Source organism: Gekko japonicus, unplaced genomic scaffold (genome assembly GCF_001447785.1).
Source record: "Gekko japonicus isolate JY-2015 unplaced genomic scaffold, Gekko_japonicus_V1.1 scaffold20, whole genome shotgun sequence".
NCBI classification, from domain to species: domain Eukaryota; kingdom Metazoa; phylum Chordata; class Lepidosauria; order Squamata; family Gekkonidae; genus Gekko; species Gekko japonicus.
In genome coordinates this window covers 1,316,221-1,339,472 of record NW_015169172.1, presented here as the reverse complement: position 1 = coordinate 1,339,472, position 23,252 = coordinate 1,316,221, and the positions used below count along the sequence as shown (strand labels likewise).

At 39.9% G+C, this 23,252-nt stretch overlaps 1 protein-coding gene across 1 annotated transcript; it reads right to left on the bottom strand.

The window, feature by feature from the left end:
* Positions 1–582: 582 nt before the first annotated feature.
* On the bottom strand, positions 583–22,369 carry DEPDC1 (DEP domain containing 1). Its single transcript, XM_015415780.1, has 12 exons — positions 22,322–22,369; positions 20,891–21,156; positions 20,212–20,353; positions 18,198–18,316; positions 16,988–17,118; positions 15,978–16,025; positions 12,256–12,396; positions 10,989–11,837; positions 10,282–10,454; positions 9,396–9,572; positions 5,407–5,592; positions 583–723 (listed from the first exon to the last, which is right to left on the bottom strand). Exons 1-12 carry the CDS (start codon positions 22,367–22,369, stop codon positions 583–585), a joined length of 2,421 nt encoding a protein of 806 aa, XP_015271266.1.
* Between the last annotated feature and the right edge of the window lie 883 nt (positions 22,370–23,252).

Below are 23,252 nucleotides of genomic sequence, written 5' to 3'. Positions count from 1 at the left end.
AAAAGCGAGACTTGTACAAAAAGGGGCCAGCACTGTAAACAGAATCTTTGTATATAGCATCTCTGTGACCATGCTCTATGCTTCCTAGTCTTCTCCGCTTAAAACCATGTTACACTGCATTCCACTGAGAAATACATATAATTTGATTTACAATAAGTGCAAATTATAGGATATGTACAGTCATGTTACTCAAACCAAAGGTTCGAGCCCAACATTTTTACTTAAGATCCAACCATATAATATATATCAAAACTGAAGACAAAGGACAACTTATTGGTGTACTGAAAAAATGCACCCTTTCCAGAAGCAGTACACCAAAGAGTTATGACAGTTTGCTTCATTTTCTCAATAGCACCAGTAGTACTACACCACTTCTTTCTTTTTGGCTACTAGTGTGGCTGTACATGATGTCACCTTCATTTCACTTAAATACTCATTCTTTTTGTATTTATTTACAGCTACTGGGTTCATTTGTAAACACTGATGTCATTTTCACTTTAGGCTATTTTAGCACATTTCAGCATATTTGCCCACAAATTCTGTTTACAAGCATCAGGCAAATGAGTTTTCAAAAGATGTAAATCAATGTCGTAGACTACAGAACTTTGGCTTTTGCAGAATTAGCATTGGCTGCTTAATTGTGGGCTTGTCTTCAAACAATATGGCTTCACTTTCTGTTGATGGAAATCTCTTCTGATAGATTTGTGGGTATGCTTTCTGAAACTGGAAAAAAAAAGATACACCAATTATTTAAACTGGAATTTCCTAGAGTAGGATTAGCACACTGGCCAATTTAACAATGAAATGCTGTCAGCTGATCAGAAAACTCATAACTTATTAGTGCACTATAATGAAATATTCCAGGAAGCCATTATATATGGTAGCTTTCCTTTTGAATTTCAGTATAGTGTCATTTGTTAGCAAGAGCTTGCTTGCTTCCTAGCTTTACAGTAGCTAGTGACAGACATTAATAGCACAGCACCTCTTACTGGTTGCAGGCATCTCCACACGTTGACCTGATGCCTAACTGCAAGATAAACTTTCCAATTAATGACTGCTGTTAATTTGCCTGTACTTTTCAAATTGTTTAGGAAATGTTGTGTGAAACCGGTGTTCCATGATACCTCTCTGTTTGGTTAATTGAATTGTTCACATTTACAGAAATTTTACATTGTTAAAGTAAATTACCCTTTTTTAAATAAAGTTAAAACTGTTTGAAATTAACTAAGTTCAAAATATAACTTAAAAAATTGAAACAAATTACTACATATTACTAAATTCTGTAACTAGTATCAAGCCTACTGATGCTTTAAAAATGCTTGAAAATATTTGATAAAATGACAAAACACCCAGTACGTCCAAGAACTATATGAACTATATAAGCAGTACTAGAAAGAGGTAGTTGACCATAATAGTCACTGTCAAGTCAAATATTCTTGTGAGGCTGATTATTTGCTCCACTCATTTGAAGATCAGCCAGTGCACAGACCTTATTATATTACATACATTGCATCTGTGTAGCCCCATAAATTCCCCATAACCTCAGGACAGCCGTTGCATTAAAGTTAAATCTCTAGCCCTGAAGATCACACAAGCCATATACAACAGCATCTGTAAAGACTGCATACAAGAAGAGGATGGGGAGGAGGAAAGAGACCACATATCCAATTGAGGTGAAATAAAACATTCTTACAGGATAGCTAGGTAGTAGCCCATAAGGAGATGACATTATGTGGGTTTAGAACTACTTCCTTTAGCCACTGACTAGCATTCCAGTCATGCAGATGGCTCTCAGAGGACTAAAGAGAGGCTTGCTCATGGTACTCCGTCAACCACACTCTAGGCCTTGTCCACTGACAAGGTGCAATGAGAACAGGCACCCAAACATACAACTCTGTATCCAATATTGCCCCACAAATTGAGCCAGCAATTCTTGCACCAGAGCCCCCACTATTTTCAACCCACAAAATGTCTCAGGGCAGGCATAACAGTCAGTGGCAGTATAGTATAGTAGTTAAAATGTTGCAGTAGGATCTGGGAGAGCCACATTCAAATCCCTACTTTGCCACAGAAGCTTGTTGGATGACCTTGGGCCAGTCACACTCGCAGCCCAGCCTACTTTCCAGGGATGTTGTCAGGATAAAATGGAAGAGAGGAAAATGATGGAAACAGAGAAAGGTTGGGTATAAATGAAGTGAATAAAATAAATAATCAAGGCAGCTCATCAGAGAAACACATCAGTGTCCACATAGTAGTCAAGCCTCAGGCCTTCCCATCAATCTTACACATTTAAAAGCCCAATTCCTGCTTCTGAGCATGCCCATAATCACATCAAAACAGTCAAACAGAAAGGGGCTACTTTTCTTAGTCTATGAAAGACTCTGATCTTTTCAGCCCAATGGAACAAAATTAGGCTCCTTACTAATTTTCACTGGATTCCTTTTCAGCTTTCCTTTGGTCCCTGGTAATTTGGGTGTACCATTTCAGGTTGGTTTGGCTTCCAAGCTTCACTTCCACTGACAATGCAGAACAGGAGTAGGGTTTCCAAGAGACAAAGTCTGGCTTTTAATTATTTCCTAGCAGTGAAGAGGACCATACTAAAAAAAATGGAGCAGAAACTACTGAAGATGGGGTGAAAGGTGTTGTATTGTTTTAGACCTTTTTGTCAGCAGCAGATGAATGCTTTTCCAAACACCTTCAACATGACACCTCTCAAGCAATGTTCCCTCCAAGCTGTGGAGTCCTGTGAGCAAAAATTCCACTTTGTGAGCTACGGGCATTAAAGTTCTGAGCAAGCGATTTAGCTACTGCATCAATTAGTTAGCTCTGGAGCCTGAGCTAAGACAAAAATGTGTGAGCTGGAGGCTAAAAAACTGTGAGCTAGCTCACACTAACTCAGCTTAGAGGGAACACTGCTCTCAAGGGCTAGGAAAATTGTTTTGCCAGCACTGGAGAGAGAAAAAGAAATAGTTCCTTTGCTATATAGTCCATGGCTACTGGGTGAGGAGGGATTTTGTGCCCATCTCTATTTGGTTTTTTCCCCCCAAAGTGCCAATCACTGTGTATTGTATAAGTGCAAGTTAATACAACTGTGTGTACGTATAGAGGCAGGTGTTCTTTTAGATGACCAATTATCAACATGGTGTCAAAACCAAAAGGTTTCTGCCTACTTTACTGCTTGCAGGGGAGGGCAGCCTAGAAATTTAATAAATTAATTAATGTCTTGACAAAATCCTGCTCCTGAATTCCTCACCTAATATGATGTAGATCTATTTAATTATACTTATTTAGTACTTCTGTCACACCTTTCCTCCAAGAAGCTCAGGATGGCATACGTTCTCCCCCTCCTTCATTTTACATTCACAAAGAACCCTGTGCGGTAGGTTTGAGAGAATTAATGGCCAAGGTCAGCCACTAAGGTTAATGGCAAGAACAGATATGAACCTCAGTTTCCCCAGTCCTAATCCAATCACTGCCAGGTTCCTCATTATTCTGTATCATGAGGACGTGAAATGGTAACAGCAAACCCTGCTGTGCAACCCGTTACACAATAGGATACCCTGGCATTATGTGGCAAGGGCTAGAACAATCACAACCAACACACAACCATCAGTCTTCTGAAGTCTTAATCTACTTCTGTATTTTAGTTTAGATTTTGATCATCTAGAACAAAACCCAGTAATTCTGGAAGAGGCAGCCAGCCAGCTGAGGAACTGATGTTATCAGTCTACTGAAATGTTTGACATAATTTCAAGAAATATTTCAAAGCACCACACAGTCTGCATTTCTGTAAGAGAGTACAGGGAATGGGAGCAACAACTATTTAATGATTTAAGAGCTGCTTGTTTACAGCCAGGCTCCAGTCATAAGACTTGCTTAGGAAATTCTGGGACAAGTGCAATTGTGTATAGCAGATTTTGGCAAGTTTCTCTGAACAAGGTTTTCTGCAAAAAGAACAGGAATCCTCTGTACTAAGCTATTCAAAAGTTGTTTCACTTTACCACAAAGCTGATTATAATAAATTGTGTGTCAGATGACTTTGAATAGTTTAAAATGATACATTTTAATTTTTCATGACAAAAGGTACTCATTGTACAGTATTAACATTAATGAGGTCCAACTGCAAAAAAAGGAAAAAAAGAAAAGAAAAGAAAAAAGGCATAGAAAGTTCATCACTTAAGGCTGCAAGGCTATATATACTTCCATGTAAATTTCACTGAACTTGGTGGTATTTATGTCCTAGGAAACAAGCACTGGGCTTCAGAAGAGGGCAAAGAAATCAGATTTTTAACTCTTGATTAATAGTACCACCTAACCTAACCCAGAACCCGTACTGTATATACTGCACCAAGATGTCAGGCTAACAGTTCAGTTCTCTACTCCACTTTCAAAGGATCCAGTTCTGCAACAAGACCATCTCATGCCATCCTGTTTAAGGGTTGCAACACAGTGCCACCTGCACTGGTAATGGAAGCGTCACATTGGGGATGTCTCTGCATATTGCAGCTGTGAGGCATAAGGGGCTTGTGGGGACAGAGATCAAAGACACTGGCACCCTAGATAAGTCTTAGCCCCAGTATACCACTGTATCAAAAAGGTGACCAGGTGTTTAAAATGGCTGTGCTCCCATGTTTTAGAAAGTGTATACCATGCCTTTCCAGTAGTCCAAGGTGGCTTAGAATCACAAGAGTGAAAAAAGTCTTGTTTATAGATTATTAAAAGTTTGCTCAAAGGTTTGCCCCATTAAATAAGAAAAAGATTCCACAGTCAAGAGAAGTCCTTCTGAAAGAGAACCGTCTGGCATGCCCTCCTAAAGGACATGAGAGATGTTTTGGCACGCATTCTTACAACCTGTTCCACAGCTGTGGGGCAATGCTGGAAAAAGCCCAATTCCTAACATGTCAAATTTTGGCAGCAATTCGGCGGCAATCCAATTCAGATCAGAGAATCTGAATCAACCTGCAGCAGCCCAAAAGGGACCCGAATGGGCCATTTTTGGGGTTGCATTTTGTTCAGACAAACCGAATGCACATCCCTAGTTGCCGACGACTGTGGGACGCTTCTCAGATGTTGCTGTCTGATTACTCCCCCTTTAGATCCATCAGGCATTTGCACCTATGTTGGATCTAAAGGCACATGTGCTCACAGCCTTAGAGTGTTTTCAAAAACAGATCTGATCAAAGGAACAAATCCTGGGCCTAGATCCTGCTTGGAATTCCTGCAGGCATAAGGGGGAGTGGGTTGGATGATTTCCCTTCCCGAAACTATTCTTAGGGTTCCCCCATGTCCCAGAAGCAGCACCTCAGGAAGCATATAAAGAAGCCCTTGTGTTCCCCACCTTGTGACATTTTTCATATGCTTTGGTGTAATGCCTAAGAAGATTTTAGTAGAATATTCTTCTGTTACCTGCTTAAGCTTTTTCTTCTTATCTTTAAGAGGTAATTTTTTATCCTTAATAATGCTTTCCAAGAGCTCTCCAATTGCAGCCTGAGAGGTATAAACTTTTTGTTCATCAAATTCCTGAGTAGTTATCCTCTTGCAGTAGGAGTAAGTAGGAAATACGGCACTCAGATCTTCTCCAAAACATTCCTTCTGTTAACCAATGAGGCAGCAGAGAAGCTTTTAGTATTTTGACCACAAAAGGAAAACCAGTAAAATTTAAGATGTCAGTGTGACGCCTCCTGTTCAAATGTAAGCTCAGTAGGAAGTTTGTGGACTTAAATAAGCCCCTATTCTCACAGCCTCAGTCCTCTGTCTCTAATACTGGCATAATAATGGTCTTTTTTACAGGGACTTCGTTTTCTTCGTGGGGAGGGCGGGGTAGAAATATAGTAAATAAATAAATAAATAAACTATGATTTCACACAAAAAAACCCCAGGGCAGAATTAAGGAAAAAACAAGCCGTTTCAGCTTCAGATAATCCCAGGAGGATAGCCTATTTTAACTAATTTATTGCGTTAGTTTATTACAGTAAGGTAAAACAGAAGTCCCACAGCACTTTAAAGACTAAGGGTCGGAAATGGATTTGGTTGTTACACGTAATGAATGATGAGAGGTCAGAAGTTCCAGCCTCTTGTGGGGGAACATTTTAATCTTCTTGCATACTGTTGCAGATCTGAGAGTCACTATTCTACAAAAAATTGTCAAAGGCAGAATACAACATAGAAATACTGAATTAGAATTCATCAAGAAATAGAATACATAAAAATTGAAGAGGTTCCAGACACATAGAATGAAGCCTTAATAACACTTATATATAAGCAAAATACTGATCCAAAAGAAATTAAAAATTATAGACCAATTTCTTTGTTAAATGTGGACTATAAAATTGATGCCTCTATTTTAGCTGCAAGAATGAAAAGAACTCTCTGAAAAACAACTGGCCTTAATATTCCTAGACACAGAGAAAGTTTTTGACAATGTTAGCTGGAATTTCATGTTAGAACTACTTTTAACTTCTCAAGCTTGAACGGAATTTCATAAAATGGTTAAAGCAATTTATACCAAACAAGAAGCCAAGATTTCTATTAACAGATTTAACATGAAAAATTGAGATACAAAAAGGAACTAAACAAGGATGCCCCTTATCACCCTTATTGTTTATTTTTGTTCTTGAAGTTTTTTAAATGATACGATCAGAACAGACCAACAAATTAGAGGACTCAAGAGGGGAAGAGTATAAATTGCTAGCCTTTGCAGATGATTTAGTATTTATTTTAGAAGAACCCTCGAATTCGGTAAAACAACTGATTGCTTCCCTACAGGAGTATGGAGAAATAGCAGGATTGAAAATTAACTGTAAAAAACCTACAATGCTTGTGAAAAATATGACCAAATTACAAGCAAGCCAGTTACAATAATTAGCAGGCTTAGAAATCCAAAAGAAAGTCAAATACCTGGGAATAAACTTAAATAGATGTAGCTCACTGATGGAAGATAACTACATGCAACTGCTGAATGATATTAAGAAAGATCTGGAAAAATGGAACAAACTTCAAATATCCTTTATGGGAAGAATAGTTACTATCAACATGAATATACTACCAAGATTGATCTTCCTATTCCAAACAATACCGATTTTTCAAAATGAAAGATACTTAAAAAAATTAGACAAAACTGTCACCCAATTTATCTGGCAAGGTAAAAGTCCAAGAATAAGACTCTCCCCGCACCGACTTTTTTGTTTCGGGTAGAGGGTCGGGAGCATGGGAATTTTAGCCAGTACCCTCAACATGCGGCAGCAGTGAGGGAAACCAGGCTTCTCCCGAAGCTCTGAGCGGACGACGACCTCCTCCTAGGAGTTCAAGCTGTCGCTACCAGCCACGGGGTGAGGTGGGTCTGTAACTTCACTAAAGAACTGTGCACCTTCCAACAACAACAAAGACTGTGAGTAAATACAAAGAGCAACCAAAGCTATAAAGAACTAAGATTTTTTGAATAAATCCCCCTGCGAAAATCCGGAAAACTAGAGAGGGAGGAGCGATATCCCCCCCCCCCTCTCTAACGTAAATGGCGTCTAAAAGTTGTGGAAGCAAGATTCTGGAAAATTTATAAACCAAAAAAGAGTGGATTTATAATTACTGCCACCTGATTACTTTAGTATACCTAATGGAACAAAGACTGAATAAGCTACCCAGCTTTGCTACAAGGAAAAATTAGTGATACTTAAACTTGGACTTTCATTTACTTCACTTATTTTAAAGTATTTCCTGGATACAAAGCTGACTCGCAGAGATTGGTGGGGTCTACACATGTGCCTGATGGTAACAATTATCTGAAACTAAGGAGATTTTTGGTAGCTAATGCCCTTAAGAGTGTAATTTTCAAGGAATGTGGTTTGGCTCCTAAGTATATAGCAAGACAACACTCTTACCGCATTGCATATAGAGATGACAAGCAGTGAATACAGTGACTACGAAGTGTATTTCTAAGTAGAAAAGGACTTAAAGATGGATTATAAAATGGATCTTCAAGATAATTTAGATGAAGACAATGCAAATCAGTTCTCGTGGGATGACCTTAAATCAATGATTGTAGATACAATTAAATCAACAATTAAGGACACCTGTGTTGAACTATTCAATTTAAACTCAACCTCTTCAGAGGACAAACTGTTACACCCGACTCTTAAAGACAAAGAAGCTATTTGTAAGCAAGAAGAAGCTTTAGCAAGGCAGAATCAGGTGCTTCACAAAAAGACTTTCACAGCAAAAAATGATGACAAATTGTTTGGAAAAGTTGGACTGTCGGACTTGAAAACTTTGTCTAAAGCTGATGGCCACAGTCCCTGAACAGACCGAAGTAGTAACAAAAAAACTGTGCAGGAGCTTGTGCTAATAAATTTGAAATATTAATCAAAAAGATTTCATACAAAAGAGTGTACAATATTTGCATAACATATCAAATGCAAGTGAAGACGGTGATCTCCGGAATGTTCTGCTGTTTCGACACAAGTTCATGAAGTTGATTCATTCACCCACGGAAAGGCTTTTCTAGAAACTGTTTCTACAATGTATTAGACAATCCTGAGAGATCCATGAAATTGTTGATGATGAATCAGTTGAAATGAAACAGACACACACCACATGTATACATCATTGTTCAGAAGAAGACTTGTGTCAAAACGGTAGAACATTCCAGAGATCACCATCTTCACCTGCATTTGATATGTTATGCAAATATTGTACACTCTTTTGTATGAATTTTTTTATTAATATTTCAAATTTATTAGCGCAAACTCCTGCACAGTTTTTTTGTTACTACTTCGGACTTGAAGACTTTACCAGTTATAGGAGTACTTAAACAGGAGAAGAAAAGAGCAAAAAGAAAATGATACAAAAACATATACAGACACAAGGAACAAAGTCTGGACTGAGCCAGTACATTCTCTGTTTTCAGGCAGTTATGTTGCTTCTGTGACAAGTACAAGACTAACTCTGGCAAGGTGTAAACTCAACTGGTCAAAACCTAAGCACGCCATGGACATTTATTCAAGAAGCACATGGTACAACTGCCAAGGAGCTACTACATCAATGGAAGCATCCTGTGTTACTTTTATTAAGCAGCAAGGACTGTTAAATCCTACATTTTAAGCATGAGCCATGAGTAGATATTGGCTGCGGTCACACACACTAAATAATCCACTTTGAATATACTTTCAATGTGCTTTCCAACTGGATTTTGCCAGTTCACACAGTAAAATCCAGTTGGAAAGTGCACTTAAAGCGGATTGAAAGTGGATTATTTAGGGAGTGTGACTGCAGCCCCAATCACAGGAGAGAGAGAAAGAAAAAAAACCTGTCAACAGCCTAGAGAACCAATTACGTCACTAACTAAATATCATAGGAGCTTATTTAAAAAGAGAAGCTTTAACCCTTTTCCTGCATTATCTCACCTGAGTAGTTTTTAAGGACTCTATGTGATCTTGCACTGCAACTTGTAAGTAAGTTGGGACTTCAAAAATATCTTGATGATGATCCATTAGAAAAGAAACTAATCTAGTGGCAAGCAGCTCATCAAGGTCTACTTCTTTTTCACAACACAATACACATCGAGAAAATGTCTGTATCATCTGAAAACATTTAAACAAAACATGTAATGAAGGTATTTCTATTGTATTGCAGTAAGCATGCAAGTGGAGTTTTGTTTTTCATAATATTAATGATTTTGATGGTGTTAAAGTATAAAATCCTTTCTTTAATAAAACAAAATGCAAAAATTTTTTTGCAGTCTTCTTTATTTAAAGCCCACCTTTCTCACTGAGACTCAGGGTATAAAACAATGCAATCCAATAGCATGAACATCTAATAACAATCTGATAACATTTAAAAACTGCTTTCCTTACCACAATTCCCTTTACAGCAGTATAGAATATTAATTATTTTTAATAAATAAAGATATAATAATAAATAATTAACAATATTATAATTATCATATTGCAGTGTGTGTAGTATAGCTAGGAGATCCTAAGATTGTCTGGCAGCCAGAAGCTCTAGCTCTTTTAGTGTTATGCACCTCTATGTGCCGAACTAGACTTGTTTTTTAGGCAAGAGACATTTCAGTGGTGGTCTACCATTGGCTGCCTCCCAGGATTTCTTGGAGGTCATCCATCCAAATACTAGCCAGGGCCAACCCTGCTTAGCTTCTGAGATCTGACAGGATTGGGTTAACCTGTCAGGGCATAGGGACAGGAAAGAGCTATAATCATACCAATTCTATTTATAAATGACATATAGAGCTGAAGAATTTAAAAATTATTTGTGGAAAGAAAGGAATCTTACCAAAGACCTTGTGCCCACTGCATCATGAAGGAGTGGCATATCAACATTTTCACTCATTCGGGAGATCATGCGCATTAAGAGTTGAAGCTTTCTGCGATTGGGTGGTGGAAGGAGCAAACAGCACACTTGCAGGGCTTCAATGGCTACTCCTTCTAAATGAGGTTGCAACAGACCTAGGGATTAAGAATTGGGGAGACACAATAATCAACTTGCAGTAAAGTTTTTGCTCTTGTCAAGACATCTTTGTTTAGATGTGAACTCACTGCAGTTTGCTTCAACAATGCATGTGAACACCAACAAGTTATTTTTTACATTGAAGTATTCTGTATATTCTAGTTACACACATCACCAAGGTATGCATATAGATCCTGGGAGACTGGAAAAATGATTTAAAGTCAGGGTCAACCCCCCCCCCCCCCCCCCCCGTTGAAATGGAAAAAAAACACCCTTTATTATTCTTATTAAGTGCAAATATGATAAACCAGATAAATACCACAGGCTAGACAGGAGAAGAAATACTTTGTATTAGCATGCACAACAGAAGATATTGATGCTTGCATTGTAAAGTATTAGGTTAACATGTTCCTTAACCTCACAGGCCAGAGGCTCCTGTTTGATAAATCTAGCAATTCAAAACTCTAGCAGTGGCAAAAGAAAGCAGAAAAGTTTTAGTTTTTTAAAAACCATGCCCTGGAAAGCAATCTTACTTGATGTGCCAGTCAACATAAAAGTGGCAGGAGAAAATATGTTTTCTGAAAGTTCTGTGGAACTTTTGCAGAGTCTCTTACTGATGACAATATCAGAACATTCAGGCTCACTTCCTGTTTTAGCAACCAATTTAGCAGTACTTTGGTTTTTGTGGTTCACTGGATGTGGTTTACTGGATGTGAACTTTGCAACTGGAGCACTGATGCCACACCGATTGGATTTGTTATGTTCACTTAAACTCTGAGACCTGCCAAGTTTCTTTTGACTGTAGTTACCACTATGTAGTTCTTGTTCAGTAACATCTGATGCAGAAAGTCTCTTGACACCACCCGATTGTTTTTGATTAGTGTTACTAGAATAGAGATCCACTGAAGAATCTGGTTTATACTGTGAATGAAGCAGCTGATTTTCGACTGGCGTGACATGAACTCCAGCTTGAGAAAGCATTTTTAATCCATCTTTGGTATGCATGGTTGCTGTGGTATCTGCAATTCCCTCCAAAGAGCAACATCTTGTCTTAGGTTTGTGAGGCAGGGCTTGTTCATTTTTCAGTTTTGAAAGATGCTGGTAACTGCAACCTATTGGTTCATGAACACTGCCATGTTTATGGGCCATTTTATATTGCTGAAACTCTGCACAACCTCTTTCAACTCTGTACGTCTTTTTACAAACAGTTCCAGAAGTATCAAATTCATGTTTTTTGTCAGTATCACGATGGAGTAAACTTAGCAGGAGACATTCAGTTGATCTGAAAGTGTTTAAACGTGGAGTTTTTGGAAGCTCTAAGTCATTCCGGCTACTAGGGTTTCCACAGGATCTATTTGGAATTGTGATGTAGCCACACAAAACTATCAGAAAATGAAATACAAATTAAGATGCAAGTGATGTGACAGGACAACAAACAAGCAACTGAATCAGAACAGTTAACAAGGCAGAGTTTAAAGCTCAGTGTTAGTAATATTGAAAGAACACTTGCTCTATCAGAGGTCATTCAAAAACCAACATGCAACCATTAGCCCAAATATGCAAGGTTAAGGACAAACAAATTATTCTGTGTTCAACAATCAGCACCTAGACTAGGATGTCCCTAAACTAGAAGTCACTTGGATTTATAATAGATTATATGGATTACTTATCCTAAATTACAGGTACAGTTTACCCTGAAAATCAGCCTGCAGAGATCAATGTCCCTCAGATTCACAGTATTTTAATCCATCCTCTCAATTGTACATATGTTTTCAATGCCACAAATAAACAAATACATACCCAAGATGTTCACAAACAGTTCATAATACTCAAAAGTTAGCAAAGGTTCAGGAAGGCTAAGGAAATAGTCAGCAACTGTTTTAAATACATCTCTTTCAAAGCCCACATAAGTTGGCTGGCTCATGTCATTATTTCTAGGCCCTAAATGCAGAAAAAAGAAAGTCTCAGAAAAATGGATTTTGGTGTTATTTAAAGAATTACAATGTGAAAAGTAAAGAGCATACAGTGTTGCCACAGTAAAAGACGTCATCTATCACACGCACCAATGAAAATATATTTGAGAAATCAAAAGCAAGAGGTAGCTACAGTAATTAAATATATTTAGCAATACAGAGAAGAATATTTTAAGAGATATAAAATGTTACTATTTCATTTATCTCCAAAAATAATATTAGTTGCTTTTATATTCTTACAAAGCCACACATTCCTTACCGCTTAATTTCCTTCCAAAGGCCTCTGTGGGTTACAGGCATCAAGAATTTAAAGAAGCCTCAGAATATTTCCCACAGAAAACACTAGCAGTCAACTCAATAAAAGTAAACTTTTCCCATAGTGTCTTCTGTAAATGACTTCAAATCCATCATGTTGGCTTTTGGTATTAAGTAGGTTGGACCCACCCACTTTTGTACTCATCAAATTCTCCTTCTCCTTACAGCCACATGGTTTTTGTCCATGCAGGTCCTACAATCCCCAGCATAGCTTTTCTGAAGGGGACCCCTCCTCCTTTTTTCAATCAGAGGAAAAACTGGTCGGCTCTAACCCAGTATCTTAAATAGCATGGCTATACACGAATACAGGAAGTCGCCTCATTCTGAATCAGCCCATGGGTCTATCAAGGCCAGTACTGTCTACTCTGACTAGCAGCACCCCTTCAGGGTATGAAGTGGAGATTTCCCCCATCTTCCATTGCCTGATCTTTATAACTGGAGATGCTGGGGAATGAGCCAGGGGCCTTGTGTGTCCAAAGCAGATGCTTTACCACCGAGCCACAGTCCTTTCCCAACTCTGCTGTCACATAGAGTAGCCTTGCAAGCTGAAATGGCTTGTAAATCCAATCTAACTTCTGGATACAACTCTCCTTGCAAGCATACTGTTGTTGGCTACCTCACTACCTCAGCAAAATGTTTGTGAAATTTCATGGGATCACAGAAACTCAGCCAAAGTCTTCACCATTGTTTCTACCACAAAATCCTATAATGCTTTTGTAATGATTCCTTGGTTTTTTGTGTGTGTCTCTTTAAAAGTTTGGTTGCATGGCTGTGGTAGATAGACTAGAGTGTTTGAGAGAGGCAAGTGTGGTATGATTGGTAGCTGACAGAGAGGGGGAAGGGTTTTGGAAGTGAATCTGATTGGATGAGTATGTGAGTCAGTCAGGAGTTTTAGTTAGATGTTGACAGTTGATGTTCAGTTAGTTAGTTAGACAAGCAGTTCTGGGTGGAAGCAGTTAGAAGGACAGCTGCGGTTGTTCAATGAAAAAGGGAACGAGATCTAAAAGCTGAATGTATAGGAAAAGTAAAGTAAACTAAAGTTTAAGTGAAGAAAAGTTATAGGAAAGTCTGTGTGTCATAACAGACTGGAGTGGAACAGTAAACGTATATGGCATTGAGATAAACAAGTGTTACAAAGTTACATGAAAAGATCCCTGTCAGTGAGAGAGAAGATTGTGTGGGATACCAAAGAAATTGTTCAGTATTTACACATTACTAGTTACATTGTAAAAAGGTAAAGGTAAAGGTTCCCTTGCTCGAAAGCCAGTCGAATCCGACTCTAGGGTTGCGGTGCTCATCTCCGTTTCAAAGCCGAAGAGCCAGCGCTGTCCGAAGACGTTTCCGTGGTCATGTGGCCGGCATGACTAAACACCAAGGCGCACGGAACGCTGTTACCTTCCCACCGAAGTGGTACCTATTTATCTACTTGCAATTTCTTGCTTTCGAACTGCTAGGTTGGCAGGAGCTGGAACTAGAGACAGGAGCTCACCCCGTCTTGCAGCACCCGGGTCTTGAACTGCTGAACTACTGACCTTTCACAGCCTGCAGTTCAGCGTCTTAACCACTTGAGCCACCGCAGCTCCACAGTTACATTGTACTACCCTCTTATTCACAAAAGGGGTACTTTTCTCCCTTTCTCACAATACAAGAACTCGTGGGCACTCCATGGAATTGCTGAGCGGTCGGGTTAGAATGGATAAAAAGAAGTACTTCTTCACCCAAAGAGCGCTTAACACTTGGAATTCACTGCCACAGGAAGTGGTGGCGGCTACAAGCATGGACGGCTTCAAAAGGGAATTAGATAAGCATACGGAGCAGAGGTCCATCAGTGGCTATTAGCCACAAGGTATAGATAGGGACTCTGGGGCAAGTGATGCTCTGTCATCTTGGTGCTTGGGAGGGGGTCAACAGTGGGAGGGCTTCTAATGTCCTGGCCCCACTGGTGGACCTCCTGATGGCACTGGTATTTCTGGCTACTGTGTGATACAGAGTGTTGGACTGGATGGGCCTTTGGCCTGGTTCAACATTGGCATCTCTTATGTTCTTATTCATGCTTTATTTTAATAAATCCTCTTTCATTCAAGTATACCAGCTCTGAAAGAAAAACTTCCCAGGACCACATAGTTCCTCGTAAGCCTTGAACTCAGTCTACCTAACCAGTAAGAGTAAAAGCATAAAGGTTTGGAAATCCTTAAAATTTCCTGGTGGCAGCAGATTCTACCCTATTAAACAAATTAAAGATAACTTTTAAAGAGAAACCAGTCCTCCCCAATAAGGAGGACGTCACAGCTTTGTAATATGGACTTCATGTACTCCCTGTACAGAGATGGGAGGATTGATGAGGAATGGGATCATTGACAGGAGCTCTTGTGATAGCTCCTTGGGGAAGATAATGAGACAGCAAATAGTAATGCACACCAAACAGAAGCAAAGGATCTTTAAACTAGGGCATGGCAACAAAATTGGGTAGTTAGTTGTGAAAAGATGAGTATGTGTCAGCAATAGGGACTGACATTTCTTTGAGAAATGCATTGCAAAGAAAGTTCTAAAAGTTATCACTGTGTGATACATATTAAGTAGAAAGATGGAAGTTAATGGATATTTCACTAAAAGTTATAGCAGCTAGTAAGTCCCTATAATGACACGTGTTTCTAGTTGGATAGTAAAAATTATTTAGCAAAGTTTTGTGCTGCTCTCCAGGGGACCTGCGCAATGCAGACTACAATGCACAGTGAGCTTATAGAATTCATCACTACATAATGCAGCACTGATGACTTTATAAAGGATTAGGCAAAATCATGGAAGATCCATTTTTAGCAGTTATGGCTAATCCACGTTCAGAGCAGCGCACCTAAACTCATTAGATCCTGGAGACAGACAACAGATGTCTTCCATGCCTTATTTTATAAGATACCTTGGGAAATCTGGTTGGACACTTTAAAAAATACAGTTGGATTCATATTTGGATGATTCAGTAGAAAGTGCTTGATATCACGTACATCACCAGCATACAAAGCATCCTGGCATTGTAACGTTTTGTATGTAACTGCATGTCCATGATTTTATTGGTATGTATTGATCTTTCTGTTTTTATTTAGCTTATCTTCAAGCCTGAAATCCAAGCTCCAGAACAGAAGACCCTAACAGAAGTCATCACTATAGTATATCATTTCTGCTCTACAGAACAAATAGCAGTTTCTGGCATTTCAAACAGTTGTTCTTTGTCTAACTTACAGTTTGCTAAACACTTCATAGCGGACAGTACCCAATGTGGAAGGTCTTCTGCAGGAAAGGGGAAAAAAAGATATATTTGCACTTACATACCATCCTCTTAATCCAAGGAGTCCAAGGATGTGGTACTTTGATACCATATGCCTTGCCCCCGTCCTTCCTCCTGATGCAGTTCTCCTAGGCCACAAAACCTAGTGCTGTGGTGCAGAGACGATGGCAGCCAGTGAGATCCAGGAAAGCCGAGTCTCTGCCAATGGCTGTAACCATGGTGTTCCCAGCACTGTCAGAGACAATGGCAAATACACCAGAGGCCCTGTCCTAGCGGCTGAACAGTGGCTCAAGAGGGCCAATGGGAGCAATATAGCCTTAAGCCTTCAGGTGGCACCAGAGGGCTCTCAATCCTGGCCCAAACCACATGAGATAATTTTGGAAGGCAAGCATCAATCACAGAAGGGCACAAGGTGGGTGGACTTTGGAAGGGGCTAGCTGGGCTATTTAAACCTGGGCCAAGGAGGATCAACTGGGGACTTCTCTTGGAGTGCAAGGCTGCCCAGAGAGAAGGGAAGAAACTCCAGAGCAGATCCCATGGGGATTAGGGAAGTCTGGGGTGGTGTGAACCTCCCTCCCCTCCCATTCTGAGGCCCATGAAGCAGGCCAATGTTTGAATCCAGCCAATTCCAAAGCCCACCTGATGGAGGACACCCGTTTCCAGGTAAGCTGAGCAGGCCCCTCATCCTCCACTCTGGTGTACATCCAAGTGATAGCTCAATGAGTTACACACCTGAGAACTTAAATCTGTCACTGTACCACAATGACTTACTTTAAAATGAAAGAAGGGCCACAAGTACTAGATTTCAACCTTATTCCTGCATCTCCATCATTAGCGTGCAGACTTCAAGTGTATTAACCTAGAAGATCTATCAAAAACACTGGCACTTGGTTCCCAGAAAATATTGGTCAGATTTACTTTAGATACTATAAAAAGATTTTAAGAACAACTTCAGAAGTCCTACCTGATTTGTCTTGTAGGACAACAACGCCATGTTTACTCGTATTTGTCATGTTGTATATGATATGCTGAGGAAATATTTGTGCTGGGCCCAAGACTTCTTCCAAGCACGCTACACCTAAAATAGTTTGCAAACTACAGAAAGAAAGAAGCAGTAGACAGTTTCAAAACTGAGCAAAATACTTTGAGAACAACCAAGTAGTGCTGTGAAATAATCCAATCTATGATTGAACAAATCACAAAATGGTAAGCATTATGTTTTCACAATGTGGATTGTGATGCTATAAGTCAAATTCACTTCTTTCAGAAGGCCACCCCACATATTTTGCTTCACCAGTAGGGTTGCTGTCTGATAGCTGGCACCTGACTGTAGATGGGTGTTGGGTACACCAGCACAGTGTGCTATATCTCTTCTCAGGAAAACTGGAAGTGATGTCATATGGCTCTAGGAACTGCTGGCAACTATGGTAAAACCACGTGGTTTCTAGTGATTCCTACAGCAACATGACATCATTTCAAGGTTTTCCTCAGAAGTGATGTCAAAGATTCTCCTGCTGCCCAACAGAGCAGCAGCTGGAAGGCTGGGCTGCCAGTGGGAGGTCTCCTGCCACAGAGGGTGACCTGGCAACCCTGTCACCACTCAAAAGCATAATCATTACTACCATCACACAGTGTAAAAGTGGCCAAGTGACTCCACTCTAACTTCCAGCACACTGCCTAGTACAAGACCAATTTTTTTTACAGTATAAATCTAAACAGTTATATTCTTCTAAACCTCTTTACTTCAATCATCTTAGTAACTGTAGCACACCTTTTAAAGATATCATCAAGAGAAATGCTAGAGAAAATGGGAATATAATCAAGGAAGCCAGTGATCTAGCATGTGAAAAGTACAGCGGCAGTTCTGTAAAGTATTAGAGACAACAAAAGTTCTTGTTCTGATAAAGTACAACCCACTCCAAAATACTCTACTATTTGTTTATGGCTTAGTAGGCGTAGTCTCCTTTAGAAACACAAATATTACTTGCTAAATTCAGAAGTTCCAGTCCTCAGTACAAGCACCTACAGTATACATTAGGGTTGTGCTACCAGAATTTTTTGGCGATCCTAGGCCCATTATTGGGACACTACAACTATCTGGGCCTCATACATTAATGATTTTGCTTGTAATTATGTTGGGAAATGATAAGAAAAAGGAAAATCATATCACTCACTGTATCAAAATGGTGCTTCTCCAAATTTCTTCTATGTCTGCTTGGCATATTCTCCTGCTGGGTGCCATTTTGTCAGTATCCCCTTGCATTGCATCACTATTTAAATTTTCTACAATTTCCTGCACAGCAGCAGCAATAATACAGAAATACATCCTTAAGAGTTGGGAGAAGGACATTCAGGGCCCAATAATCCATTTGTGCCCCCACCTGAGGTATGCAGAAGCCAACCGGAAGTACTACCAGCCTTGGAACATAACCTCAATGAGCAGATATGTAACAGTGTGTGACACTTTTAGTTAAGAATTCTCCCCACAGCGTAGTAAGAAATCTGTGGAAAGCACTGGATCTCACATCCCTTTTTAATACAGTTATAATAGGATAGTTAGCCAAGGGCCCAGAAACTGTTTGTAATCCAGAAATAACTCTGCTGTATCAATCCTACCCAAAGATAAAAAGTTCTTTGACAAGCCAGACAGGGCACAGTGACTTTCAGTCTAAAGTGTCTCAGTGTAATGACTATTTCCTTTGGGATTTCAGGTGTACAACTTTTCCCAGTATTGAACACAATAGAAAGTACTTGCTGGATTCCAAGTCCCGTGGATTCTTGAATAATTTTCCCCCCAACATAGGCCATGAAACTTTTTCTGTGATATTCCTATCTGAAAGGACAGGTATGGACATAGGAGCGGGCCTTTGGGGTTTACTTGGGACTCCCAGCACCTCTTCAAATGAGCAATACTACTCAGTTTCAAGACATAGGTTGCTATCACACACACACACTAAATAATGCACTTTCAAATCACTTTCCAACTGGATTTTACTGTGTGAACTGGCAAAATCCAGTTGGAAAGTGCATTGAACTTGCATTATTTAGTGTGTGTGATCGCAGCCATAAGTTTGCTGATGACTCAGTAATCCTTGGAACATAACCTCAATGAGCAGATATGTAACAGTGTGTGACACTTTTAGTTAAGAATAAAGGAATACAAAATTTAGCTACAGATTGAACTGCATTGTATTATTGCCAGATCCTATTTTTAAAAAGTCAAACTTTTTGTATCTGGAACAAACTCATGTTTGCAAAACACAAGAGTTGTTGCTGCAGCTTTTTTTTTTTTTTTTTAAACTTGTTTATTCTCATCTTCTTAAACAGAATACATTCTTCCCTCGGTACATAATCTAAACCAATGATCTAAAAGTCTACATTTTAAAAATCATTAGTTAAAAAAGTCCCACCACTTTATTAAAAGTAATAACCACAAAATTAATTTCAGTCCTAATCATTTGTATAGGATATATCTAATAAGATAGTGTTTCAATTTCTAAGAGGGTATAATAAATGTATATTTTAATAGAACTCTTTAATATACAAATTAACTATGCTTATTCATGAACTATTATTTTCAAAAAAAAATTATAATGTTTTGTTTAGGGAGATGACAACAAATACATGAAAAATTCTGTTTTAATCTGATCTCCTATTATATGTATATACGTATGCCAATAAAGGCTTGTCAAAGAAAAATTCTGTACCAGAGCTCTTGCATGTTTCTTCAATAGTCTCCTATTTGTAGTTCTAACCTTTATCGTTTTCTGACTGAATCATGGTTCACAGTTAGGAAGCAAGCTTCTACCTTGCTATCAACCCCATCTCTTCTCTCTGTTGGTCAAAGCTGAACTTCTCTCTCACCAACTTCTCTCTTGCTCACAAGCTACTTTTACCTCTCCCTGCTGCCTTCAATACATTTCTGGCAAGAGTGGGCAAATGGAGATGTTGGTTGGTGACTAGCAGGCTGGGTAATGTCTTTCAGTGAGCCAGATTTAACAAGGAGGCCACAAGTTGCTGATGTATGTATGTTAAGAACAGCATGGGAGTGGCATGAATCTTTGGCTCAGGCTGACATGCTTCACCAAAGAACACGAAGACACTAAAGTATTAAGCTGTCTACTGGAGACGTATCACACCATTTAAGCCCCCCCTCCAAAATCTAGAATAAAATATTACCTGTCTTACCAGTTGTTCATGTTTTTTAGGAGTGATCTTGGAGAAATTTGGCACCTTAAGTGCACTGCTTGACTCTTTAGGAAACATATTTTTGTTTTCACGCAACGGACACCGACTTGGCAGACTTCTAACTGGAGAAGTTGAAGGAAATCTGTAATTTAGAACACACAATAAATAATAAACTACAATGTAATCTAGTTTTCATGAGCATCTCAACTTATCCTGACCAAGAAGGATTTGTAAACAGATTCACACTTCAGGGTTTTCAAGTGTTTGAAATCTTTTTCACTCCTTCAGCATCTGCAAATATGAAAGCTAGGTGGTATAAGTGCTAGCATATCAGACAATTAAAAAAGAGAAGAAAATAGGATAGCAATGTGGTAAGTAGATAACACAAAGTTGATATTTTCCATGAAGAGGATATATAAATCTGTTACAAGCAGATACTGCAAGGTGGAAATTTCATCACACTCAGTACAAGTCTGATAGAAGGAATACTTCATCATGTAACTGGAATTCTGGTCTTGTGTTACAGCTAAATGTTTAAAACCACATTCTCTAGGGGAGTGGAAATTATGGACAAAGGAGGCAGAGAGTTTTCATGGTTATCCCTAACAACAGGGAAATCAACTGATATTTTGTTCAGTCAATTTATTTTTAATGTTCTGTCAATATGAATGTATACTACCTGTACAAATTATTGTTGTCTTCTAAGTTTTCTGAGCCCCATCTTCCTTTTATATCCTCAATCACATGATTTTTCAGAAACTTCCTTAAAAGCTGAACAGTTTGCTCCCTAGTAACTTCTAGACCAAAATTGTTATTATTTTTAAGTAATTCATGAAGCCAATCAGTTGCTTCAGCTGCAGTAAAACAATTGCCATATTTTTTTAAGTGTTGCCTATGTTTTCTTCGTGGCATTACTGGCCGAAAATATTTTGTAACTTCATTCCACTGCAAAACAAAAGGTGAAATTTAGGATTAAAAAAAAAATCATAAATAACAGCATCAAAAAATTAAGACAGAATTTTTAGCTTGAAATTGGGTTCACAAGACTACAAATTGTACACTACATATGTGCAAAGTCCCCCATAAACAAGAACCTGTTGTGCTGCCACCTCTGCTTCAACAATAAAGATGAATGAATTGTGTAAATACAACAGGTCAGTTAAGGAGTGCTAAGGGGTAACTGAACACCACTTTACAGGTCTACAAAAATATATTCTGTAAAGAGGTGGCTGTGTGATCATGTCACTAGTCTTTCAATTCACATGGCTTCAATACAAGCTAGTATTTTAGTATGTCACTACAATTCAACACTTATTGGTAGTAAAGTCCCCTTAACTGCAATTATCCCTTCACTCATCTGCCTATTGTTTATTGGTGATGTGAAATCACAGTCACATTAGTGTACAATTTCAGTAAGTTCCCATTGTTTCCACAGGGTTTTTTTGTCCCCCCCCCCCCCCCATCCAATTTAAAACAACAACAACACCTCCATATTCACCAAGAATATACTCAGAAATTGTTTTCCATTCTCTGGAAGTAACACACTAGCCCTAAAAATATCACACTAGTTTGTAAGGAAAAGGTAACACATATTCACTTTCACAATAAAACCAGTGACCAGCACCAAGACAAATACTGGGTTTAAATTACATATTACATGTGTTACACTCATGCAGTGAAAAATCCTGTGTACAAAGATTAAACATGTGCTCGCTGTATATTGTATACAAGGCACCTGACTGCTGCTGTTTGACAATCACAGTTTCCCAGGTCATATATATGGAGCAGATAACCTGCATCTTTGGTTATACAATCTTTCCCGGAAATATGTAACATACGTAACTATGGAAACAACTTTTCTTTGCATTTACCAATGAAAGAATGTACTCTGCATAAATTATACCCTTGTCAGAGAAGCATAAGTCCTCCTCTAGTCCTGTATTATACGCACCCATAGTCACCCACTGACCCATCCCCCCCTTCTACTTGGAGAGCTTCTCCAGCCACGCGCGTCTTCTCCACTTCCCAACGCATCCTGTTTCATACTATGTGTTCGACTACATCCCCCCACACAGCGGCACCAAGCACCGTCCCGACCTACTCTCTTTACCAGCTTCGTGGCCCTAAAGGGGCCTGGGGTCACCAGACGACGCTCCATAGCGCGACTCGGGGTGGAAAGAGACCGGCTGAACCGAGGTTACCGCCCCCACCCCGTAACCACCTAACACCTCCAACAACGGCGGTCTGAGAGTTTGAATTGCGCCCCGCAGCCTCTGATTGGACGGGGACGTGCTACGTAACATACCAGGGACTGTCTCGCCTGCTTATAAGGTAGAAAAGGTAGTGCAACGCAGCTCGGACATTACACGCGAGAGGTGGAATTTACGCTTAGGAGTGGTAGTCCACCACCCCGGGGCTCAGGGAGGTGGGGAACCACTCGCGCCCCCCCCGGCCACCGCCGCAACCTTTTAAAGAGCCTTCACGAGAGAGGTGGGGGACCCAGAATGACCTCTCCGAGGCGGAATTTGCGCTTAGGAGTGGAAGTCCACCACCCCGGGGCTCATCACACCCGAGAGCCGGAATCTGCGTTTAGGAGTGGAAGTCCACCACCCCGGGGCTCAGGGAGGCGGGGGAACCACTCGGCCCCCACCCCCGTGGCCGCCGCCATAGGTTCTGCTGGTGGCGGCAGCCATAACTTTTTAAAGAGCCCCTCACGAGAGGGGGGAGAGCCAGAATGACGTCTTGTGTGCAATGTCCGAGCAGCAACACGTGCTCGGACATCACTGCTCGGACATCACGTGCTCGGACAACACTGCTCGGACATCACACGTGAGAGCCGGAGCGCTTAGGAGTGGAAGTCCACCACCCCGGGGCTCAGGAAGGCGGACGAACCACTCGCCCCTGTGGCGGCAGCCATTGTAGCCGGCAACGGCAGCCATAACTTTTTAAAGAGCCCCTTACGAGAGCTGGGGGAGCCATTTGTCCTGGAGCTCCCTGATTTTGAAGCTCTCCTGGTGCCCAAACTCGGCTTTGTGCTGGGA